The sequence below is a fragment of the Gracilinanus agilis genome, chromosome 3 (assembly GCF_016433145.1).
Source record: "Gracilinanus agilis isolate LMUSP501 chromosome 3, AgileGrace, whole genome shotgun sequence".
NCBI classification, from domain to species: Eukaryota; Metazoa; Chordata; class Mammalia; order Didelphimorphia; family Didelphidae; genus Gracilinanus; species Gracilinanus agilis.
Window position 1 is genome coordinate 489,989,244 of NC_058132.1, and position 10,791 is coordinate 490,000,034.

Below are 10,791 nucleotides of genomic sequence, written 5' to 3' on the forward strand. Positions count from 1 at the left end.
AGTTATCTTCCTTATCTTCTCTGGGACTTAGTTTCTTTAAACTATAAAAAGATGAACGAGAACTATTTCTAAGAAATTCCATGCTGAGGGGATCCCCATCAATTGGGGAATGGCTGAACAAGCCATGGCATATGATTGCAATGGAAAACTATTGTTCTATAAGAAATGACAAGCAGAATCATTTTCAGAAAAACCTTGGAAGACTTCTATGAACTGATACAAAGTGAAATGAGCAGAGCTAGAACACTGTATACAGTAATATTAATATTTTAAGGAATATGAGCTATAGAAGACTTAACTACTCTAATCAATACAATATCCAGGATGATTTCAAATGAGTCATGATGAAAATTGCTATCCACCTCCATAAAGAGAACTGAAGAGCTCTGGGGGATGACAAAAGTAGTTGTTTTTTTTTTACTTTTATGTTTCTTGCTCTTATGACAGAGAACATGGCTAATATGGGAAAATGTTTTACATGATTTCACACATTTAATCGATGCCATACTGTTTTCTTTCTCAATGGGTGAGGGAAGGCCTAGAGGGAAGCAGAGAATTTGGAAGTAAAAAAAAAATTTTTTTTAATGTTAAAAAGAAATAATAAAATTTAAAAAAAATTTGTGAATTGATAATTCAAGAAGGATTTTGTTTTTTCTTAAAATTTGCTTTTTTTTCCTTTCAAGATAGTTCACAATTGCCAGATCTGAGAAAGACAAGATAAGAAAGTGTTAATGCAGATAGTTGCACTGGATTAAGCTCCTTAAGAGTAAGATTTGTTTATATTTGTTTTTATATCCTCAATACCCAGCACAGATGAGGCACTTAACAGAGAATTATTTTTTTAATTAAGCATGTGCAAAAGAGTCGAGTCTTCAAGAAAAAAAAAATTGCTAGAGTAGCTCTCACATTTTTTCCATATGATAAAGGCTAATTTTAGAAATGAGGCCCAAAACTGTGATACTAAACTTTTTTTACTTGGCCTCTCTGAACAGAACTAGGATCAGTGTACAGAAGGACTAGGAAGACTAGTTTCAGTTAAGAAAAACTTCCTGATAATTAGAATTACTCTTGAAGTAGACAGACTGCTTTGAGAAGAAGTCTTTAGAAGTCTTAGAATCATTAGAAGTCTTCCTGAAGAGACAATCTTTTGGAATTATAAGAGTTATATGGAGAAAAAGCCTTAGAAATCTAGTCTAATGCTTTTATTCTACAAATATTATAGAAACATCCTCAAGAATCAGAGGTATATGTTGTTAGATGACAAATGAAGTTCACTCCATTTCTAATATACTTTAATTCTCTGGTAGCAGAAGATTCCACAATTTTTCTAGCATAACTTCATCACTGTAAAAGATACACCATCTCCTTTCTTTAACCAGCTCCAACCCAGTAACTTCCTTGGAGCCTTATCTGTTCCTCTTCTAGTTTTCTAGCTATGAACCATAAGTGAATCCCAGTGGAAGCAAATTCTTATGACAGAACATCATAAATTACCAAGTTATCTCAAACTAGATTCAGCTACTGACTCCATTAGATGGTTTGCTTATTTAATGGTTAAATCTAAAATCCCTGAACCAAATTCTCCAATTATGTGCCTGTAGATAGCTTCACATTTCTTCTGAACATGTCTTCGTTAATTTCATTAAAGCATGAAGTAAAAGCATGGAAGAGAATCTCTACCACTAAAACACACTCTATCAGTCCTAAGTTTAAATATTTTACCAGTCTTTCAAGCCTAAAACAAGAATCAATATACTTTAGAAACAGAAGTGTGATTAAGGAAAGGTGAGGAAGGAGGCCATGGGGCATAGTGGAATGAACACTGTACTTAGAAGACATGAGAGTTCAAACTATAGTTTTGCCATTTCCTAACTGTATGATACTGGATTCTTACTTAAGTCTCTCCAATTCTACAATAAAGGGACCATTCAACTGAGGAATGGATGAATAAATTATGGTAGATGAATGTAATGAAATACTAAGAAGTGATGAAAGGAAAAGTTTCAGAATAACCCAGAAAGACTTGTATGAATTAATGCAGCGTGAAGTAAAGCAGAAAAAGAACAATTTATACTATAACCAGGGGTCGGCAACGTATGGCTCTCGAGCCATATCTGGCTCCACCTCCCTACTGGCCAATCCAGGCAGAGCCCCAGGATGTCCCCCAGGAGCCCCTTCAGCCCCCGCCCCATATTCCAGAGCCTCCATCCTCCTCCTTCCGCAGGCGTTTATGGCTCTCACGGCCAAAAAGGTTGCCGACTGTTGCTATAACACTGTAGAAAGGATCAACTTTGAAATCCTTAAGATTTCTGATCTACATAATGTCCTACTGAGATTCCAGAACACCAAAGATGAAGAATGTTACCCATCTCTTTACAGAGAAACATTGAACTCTATATGCAGAAAGGAGATGTACATTTTTGGACACGGTCAATGTGGCAGTGTTTTATGGGTCTACAAATATTTGTTACAAAGGTTGCTTCTGTTTTTCAGGGAACACGGGTGAAGGGAATATAATAGAAAAAAAACGCTTGTTAATTTTTTTAAATAAAATAAAAGGGCTGGACTAACTTGATGACCTGTTTCTTATAACAAAATCACTTAATGGGCTTCATTCATTTGAAAAGAACTGCTACATACCAATCAATATGTTTACCTTAGTCCACATGATTAATAAACACTCATTCCCAAGGATTGAAAATAAAACAGGGAGAAAAATTCTTTAGCCAGCGAATTAACAGGACCATAGAACCACTTAGTGTTTCTCAGAAGGACAAGAGGACAGTGAATTTTTTAGTTAAAGAATTCAAAATATAAACAGTATTATAAGGGATTTAAACTATAAGCTCAGAAAGTTTCTACATATTTCCATATTTGGTTCCCAGAAATTCTTTAAGCCTAATTTAAATTAACACTGTTGGACTCATTACTTATCAATGTTCCTTTTTGTGGCAGTGTGGACAAAATACTAATTACCTTCCTGACAAAATCTGGGGACCAAAGTCAGGCATTCTCATTAACACTATTTCTCTTATTTTTAAAATTCTGTTTTACTTAATCACCTTTTCTTTATTTAAACCTGTCTACAGTGCAAGTATACTCTCTGTAATTGTAGCACTTCAAAATTATTTACATTTGAACTTCAATTTATAAAACCAGCTTCATGGCCTAAACATTGAATTCCTAGTATACTTCTTCACTTAGCAATGGACAAAATGAAATTACTTTGTTTAGGTATTATACTTGACTAATATCTATTCAGTTATCTATATATCACTTAGTGGCTATCCAAATAAGTGACATATTAGGTAAGGCCTCTAGGAAGGCCAAGACTATGTCTTTTAACTTAATTAGGAAAAGCACAATAATTCATGAAGATACTTGAAAAATTATATAGAAATTGCTATTGTCCATATGTACTTAATTTCAAATTTCTCTCTCTTTTTTTAAAGGTTCTCTAGACAAAAATACTATTTCTATTACAGATAAACAATTACTCTCAATTCAAAACCAAGAAATAATACCTTTGGCCATAGGCATTTACTTCTGCAAACTGCATCAGCATCATGAAGGGCTTGGTTATACTTTTTCATGACTGTACATAATTCTGCTCGTTGTACTGTTAACAAACTGTCACCAGGAGCTGGAATAAACAAAAGAAACTAATTAAGAGTACTGATTCCGAAGTAAACTACCTGAAAAATCTTCTGCAATTATCTAGAAAAAAACAAAGATGAAAGCAAAATTTATTCTTTCTATTCACCTTTAATAAATTGTATATATTGCATTAGTGAGATATTTGGGCAGTGTGATTAATAGGCTTCTATAGCAAATCTTTCAGATAACCATAAATAGATTTATTAACAAGATGTCAGAAAGCATGCCAAGACTGAATTTCAGTGGCCAAAGTGAATTATCACTACAAACACCTCGGCTAAAATAATCTCATACATCAATTGATTAACGAATTATGTAGCTAAAGTCAATAGCTACAAGGGACAAAGAAAATAATTCACAAGAGAATGTAGAAAATTATATGAAATATTCATAATGTTTAAGACTTGATTTGTTTTCCTATATGTGATAAACTCGATTTTGTTTGTGAAAACACAAAAACAAACAGTATTCCTACTTCTTATTTGCAAAAAGGATGAAAACTTCCCTTTATCTATTTATCCTTCAAATGAATAGAGAAAGGGGAGTATTACTAAGAATTCCTAATCTACTGTGATAATTAGATTAAATGTACACTGCCTATCTTTAGATTTAATCACCAAAGGTGAGAACACCTCCAATATTGGGAGGTCCATAACCCACATGTGCTAGAGTGAGTGATGAATCAGAATTGACCTCTAGGCAGTCCTAAGAGAGGCCTCAGTTCTGATTAGATATGCAAACTAGGAGGGAGGCACAGGAAGTGATACATAAGTGACCCCCTTTAAAAAGAGAGAGTTGAGTGAGTCAAGTCTTCTGCTAGAGAAGGAGCTCTTCTGGTTCCTGGAGGAGTGCTGGCTGGGACCCTGAAACCTTGGTGAGACTGTTCTTAATATCTTCTTGGAATTCCACGTGGTGAGTTTTTAAAGACTGAATCTTCTTGAACTTCTCTTAAGGAAATTCCCTTTAATAGAGACTCTGTGTGGGGCAACTGGGTAGCTCAGTGGAGTGAGAGTCAGGCCTAGAGACAGGAGGTCCTAGGTTCAAACCCGGCCTCAGCCACTTCCCAGCTGTGTGACCCTGGGCAAGTCACTTGACCCCCATTGCCCACCCTTACCAATCTTCCACCTATGAGACAATACACCGAAGTACAAGGGTTTAAAAAAAAAATAGAGACTCTGTGACTGAAGCTTTGCTTTATACGCCTCTGGGGCCTTTAGGCCTCAGGCCCTCTCACAGCTTGGCCTTTTTCCAATTAAGGACTAGTTAAATCTGCCTGGTTTGAGCCAGGGACTGGAGCAAATTACTAAGTGTGTTAGATCACTTATCCTATCTTATTCTTTCTCTAATTTTCTTACTTTCTCTCTTCTTAATTGTGATAAATTTCCATAAAAGTCAATTTTGACTTGAGATTATTCTTAATTGAGGATTGATAATTGTTCAATCCTCTGGCAACCAATCTTTAATATATTCGAACCCCCAAACCCCTTTTTCCCTTACACTACTATCATAGACATGCTCCCATAATGGCAATAATGGAAGTATAGTGATAGCACTCAAAAAACACTGGTTAGGGAATTAGTAATAGTAAAGTGGCAAAGCCAGGTCATATTAGGACAGATTCATCATTATGTGCTCTCTCCTTAAAAACTCTTACTTTTGTCTCACTATAATAAATGTCAACTAATTACAACTGTAATGAGGGTTTTATGCTTCTCTCCCTGGGAGCTTTACCAAGCATAGCACCAAAGAGTGAAAACTTAGAAAGATTTATAAAAAGAGAAAAAAAAAATTCACAAAATTTTTGTCAATGAAACCCAAAATACGATGAAAATAGAGTACAATTAATACAGGTCTATTAATGAAAAGAATGTATCAGAGGTTCAAGATTAAGATTCCCTATCATTAAAATCAATTGCAAATATTCATCTGTTAATGCTGATCTGTAATGAGATTGTACATACCTCATCTTTGAAAATGTTTTTTCACACAGATAGGAACTACTAAATACTGATATCAACGCATAAGCAAATAATTTTAACTATGCATATTCATTACTTGGAAGGCACTTATAGAATTTTATTAGATTTGATACTTGCCTTTTGGCATGACATTAAATTGAAAATTAATCATTTTACACTGAAGGTTAGGCAAAAGTTCTTCAACTGAACAATTAAATTAATTTTGAAATATGGAAAAATTTTTGGACTTTGCATCACGGTCTGAAAGATACTGCTAGAATTAAGAGTTTGAGCTCAGGAAATATATCTACTGCAATTGTGTGGGAATGGTTCCTGTTTTAGCCTTGTGTTTCAAAAATTGTCATATAATTTACTTTACAAAGTATAAATTTCTAACATGTAAGCACTGTTTTCCCTTGTAATTTTGGTTGAATCCCTTAAGATTCTCAAGTCTACAGGCAAAAGCAAATTTCCAAAGCCATTCAAATGTTTGATGTTTCTGATGTTTGCTAATGGTGATTTGAAGAACTTCTTATTCAGGAGGATTTCAATTTTGGCATCATGCTTTTAAAAATCATAATAAAAATAAAATTTCAAATCATAATAAAATATTTTTCTTGTTCTAACAATGGTAATAAAAAGTGATGATACAGCACTTGAAACATTGCTGAGTTAAAATTGCATCACTGCAATTTGTAGCAGTGGATAGCAACGTGAGCCACATGTGGTCTCTGTCACAATTACTCAACTCTGCCATTGTAGATAAAAGCAGCCAGAGACCATCAAAGAATGGATGTAGCTGTGTTCCTATAAAATTATTTACTGACAATGAAATTTTAATCTCATATAATTTTCATGTGCCGTTTTAACTACTGTTATTTTATTGATTTTTTTCCAACCACTAAAAATGTTTTAAAATGAAATATCTCAAAGGCCATACAAAAACAGGTAGGCCAGATTTGGGATGAGGGCCATAGTTTGCAAATCTCAGATTTATGTGGAAAAAAGGAAGAAGAATCATGCTCAATATTAATGAATTCAATTACATGTAAATTCAAATGTGTAAGTTATTTTTATATATGTATATATTTGGTGTAAGACACATATATTCTCCAAAGTATCCCTATTTTTAAAAATCTAAGAATTGTCAAGGCCATCTTAGAGTTGCTTCATTAACGTGTTTCAATTTTATTGCACTATTTCAATAGAAGCTAGTATTCTTTAAAATTTTTCATCAGATTTTTAAAAATAGTTATTATTTTGGAGAATATATATGTACATACACCAAATAAATATAAAAGATATATATAAGTATATATATGAATTTTCATGTAATTGAATTCATTAATATTGAGCATTTTATTAGGGCTGAACTGGTTTCTTTTAATGTAGCAAATAGTCTCTGAATGTGGCCTTAATTAATTAACAAGGTAGTTTTGGCAACTGTCTTCCATATTTCCTCCTTAAATTCTTATTTTCTATCTATTATAATCATACAATTGCTACTTACATACTGACTTAAAAATCTACAGGAGTTATCTTGTTATGGCCCTCAGCCTGCAGGATGTAGCTAGGTACCAAATGTGGGCAACAAAACAAAGGACATTGATATGTTAATGAGGCAACCCTAAAGGGTATGGATTGACTTAATCTTCCTAATCCCCAACTAGACCCAATAAAAATGGGACCCCAAAATCACCCCCTTGAGCACTACTCCTACTGTTAGTTTTTATTACCCAAATCCCTAACTCTGATCTGAAGTAATGTTTCTATTTGTCCCTCTGTCTTGTACTATCTAGACTCTCTCCCTAACCCCATTCCCTAGGCCCTCTGGCTTTGGACTCTCTGTACCTAATTAAAGTGTGATTGATGCATTAATCCTGCATGCAGCCAACCAGGCTAAGACAAATTTGTCAGTAGTCCTATCTACTGGGGGGAGGAGGGAGGTTGCATGAAACCAGAAACCACAAGTAGAAAGCAAGGGTTAATGAATAAATCCAGGTAGAGACCTCCCCTCATAGTTGGAATTAATAAATTAATAGAACACAGTTGCAGAGAACTGTCCAGTAATTTACAGGCAACAGTATCCAGGAAGGGAGGTAATACTAACACAGCCTTAAATATCTAATAGCATGCTGTTAAAGTGCTGCATTCAGTATGCCAGCAAATTTGGAAAACACCACAGTGGCCACAGGATTGTAAAAGATCAAGTTTAAGTTTCAATCCTAAAGAAGGACAATGTCAAAGAATGTTCAAATTATGGAACAACTGCACATATTCCACATTACCAGGCAAGGTTATTTTTAATAAGATTCTGCAAGTAAGGTTTCAGCAATATGTAAACTGAGAATTATCAGAAGAGCAGTCTGGTTTTCAAAGAGGCAGAAAAACTAGAGACCAAACTGCCAACATTTGCTGGGTTTTGGAGAAAGCCAGAGAGTTCCAGAAAAACATCTACTTCTGCTTCAATGATTACATTTGTGTGGATCACAACAAATGTGGCAAGTCCTCAAAGAGAAGGGAGTACTAGGATTGTCTTTCATGTTTCCTGAAGAATCTGTGTGCGGGTCAAGAAGCAACAGTTAGAAGCAAACATAGAACAACTGATTGGTTTTAGACTGAAAAAGGAGTATGACAAGGCTGTATACTGCGACATTATTTATTTAACTTTTATGCAGAGTACACTATGTGAAATGCCAGGCTGGACAAATCAAAAGCCAGCAATCTCAGATATGCAGACATTACACCATTCTGATGGCTGAAAGTAAAAAAAAAAAAAAAAAAAAAAAAAAAAAAGAAGCCTCTTGATGAGGGGTGAAAGAAGAGTGTAAAATAAGTGGCTTGAAGCTTAATATTAAAAAAACTAGTATCTTGGCAACTAATTCCATCACTTCCTGGCAAATAGAGAGAGAAGAAATGGAAGTGGTGTTAGACTTTATATTCTTGAGCTCAAAGACCACTGTAGTCAGTGACTAAAAATACTCCTTAAAAAAGACTTGTACAAAAATATTTATAGCCGTGTTCTTTGTGGTGGCAAAAAATTGGAAAATGGGGGGATACCCTTCATGTGGGAAATGGCTGAACAAATTGTGGTATCTGCTGGTGATAGAATACTATTGTGCTAAAAGGAATAATGAACTGGAGGAATTCCATGTGAACTGGAACAACCTCCAGGAAGTGATGCAGAGTGAAAGAAGTAGAACAAGGAGAACATTATACATAGAGACGGATACACTGTGGCACAATTGAATGTAATGTACTTCTCTACTAGCAATGATCCAGGACATTTCTGAGGGACTTATGAGAAAGAACTGTGGGAGCAGAAACAGAAGAAAAACAACTTCTTGTCACATGGGTCAATGGGGATATATGATTGGGGATGTAGACTCTAAACAAGCACCCTAGGGCAAATATCAATAATATGGAAATAGGTCTTATTCAATGACACAGGTAAAACCCAGTGGAATTGCTTGTTGGCTATGAGAAGGGGGTAGGAGGAGGGGAGGGAAAGAACATGAATCATGTAACCCTGGAAAAATTTTCTTAATTAATAATAAAAAATAAAAGATACCATAGACAATGGGAAAAACTAAAAATAAAGTGTTCCTTAGAAGGAAAGCATATGGCATATTTGGATAGCAAACTAAAAAATGGAGATATTATCTTGCTGACAAAGTTTCATATAGTCAAATCTATGTTTTTTTCAGTAACAATGTATGGCTGTGAGAGTTGGGTCATAAAGAAAGCTGAGTGCCAGAGAATGAATGCTTTTGAATTGTGGAGTTGGAGAAGACTTTTGAGAGTCCCTTGGACAAGCAAAAGGTCAAATCAGTCAATATTTAAATAAATTAATTCAGAGTACTCATTGTAAGGTCAAATACTGACGATGAAGCTTAAATACTTCGGCCACAAAATGATAGGACAGGATTCGTTAGAAAAGACCTTGATGTTTGTAAAGATTGAAGGCAAAAGGAGAAGGGGATGGAAAAGGATGAGAGATGGGATAGTTTTCATGGAAGCAATGAACATGAGCTTGAACAACCTTTGGATATTGTGGAGGATAGAAGGGTCTGTTATGCTAAGTTCCATGAGATGATGAAGAATTAGACATAACTGAATGACAACAACAACAACAAAAATTTAGAGAATAAGGATCATAATAGACAAAATGAGGATTGAATTTGATGAGGTAAATTTTACCTCATAGAGACCATTGATTCACTACTGCAACATGGCAGTAGATAAAAGAGGTGGTAAAATAGCATGGCACATCAAAATGATGTGGCTCCTGTTTAGAAATCTATGAAATGGAAGAGAGAAGCCCAGCAAAAGAGCCCTTGGATAAGGATACAAGCAGGGAGGAAAAGAAACAATACTGTGGTGGGAGGATGTCTCAAACCACATGCCCACTCAGGAAAAAAATGGATGTGAATTCAGGAAGCAGATGGTAAAGTGGTATAGAAATAAAATACAGTTTTCACAAGGGACATCAACTATTAAGACATCTGTTGAAGGTAAAAGAAGGTCATATTAAGAATTTGTAATTTGCTTGTAACTTTCAATGTAGAGGCTAGGCCAGAGGAAGTGATTTTTTTTGGTGAACTGACAAATGAGGAACTGCTCACCTAAATGGTAATGACAGGAACTTTGAAAAAAATATATCTTGGAGAGGTCATGAGAGATAAAAAGAACAAGGGGCAGAATCTTAAGGCTCTTGCAACAGGTTTCAAAGAGTTCAGAGAAAGGATGGTCTGAATAACTCAGACCCTAAAGATTTTGCAGGGTCTAGGGACTCAAAAGTGTTGGAAGCTCTTGAACACCAAACTGTTATGACATATATTTAAATGATTCTGAATCAAGAGGAAAATGAGAAAGTAAGCTAAATGAATTAGGTATCTAATAAATACTTATCAACTGACTGGTTTTCTCCAGGTTCAAGTTTCTCAGTTCCTTCAAATCAATTCTCATATGATATAGACTCAAGGAGTTCGCCATTCTGACTGCCCTCTTCTGGAATATTTCCAGTTTATCAGTGCTCTTGCTTTGGGCCACATCATAGCTATACTAACTACCTATCCCTCCAAGACTGATTTCTACCCTCTGTAATCTCTGTCAAATATATATATATATATATATATATATATATATATATATATATATATATATATAAATAAAA

General features: G+C 34.7%; 1 protein-coding gene across 2 annotated transcripts in view; it reads right to left on the minus strand.

Annotated features, from left to right (window-relative positions):
* The window catches only part of LONRF2 (LON peptidase N-terminal domain and ring finger 2), a 101,837-nt gene that overhangs the window by 33,323 nt on the left and 57,723 nt on the right, over window positions 1–10,791 (minus strand). For both annotated transcript variants that reach the window (XM_044670432.1, XM_044670434.1), the window contains exon 2: window positions 3,525–3,643. In XM_044670432.1, coding sequence (XP_044526367.1) covers window positions 3,525–3,643 — 119 coding nt within the window. The remainder of the gene's footprint in view (window positions 1–3,524; window positions 3,644–10,791) is intronic.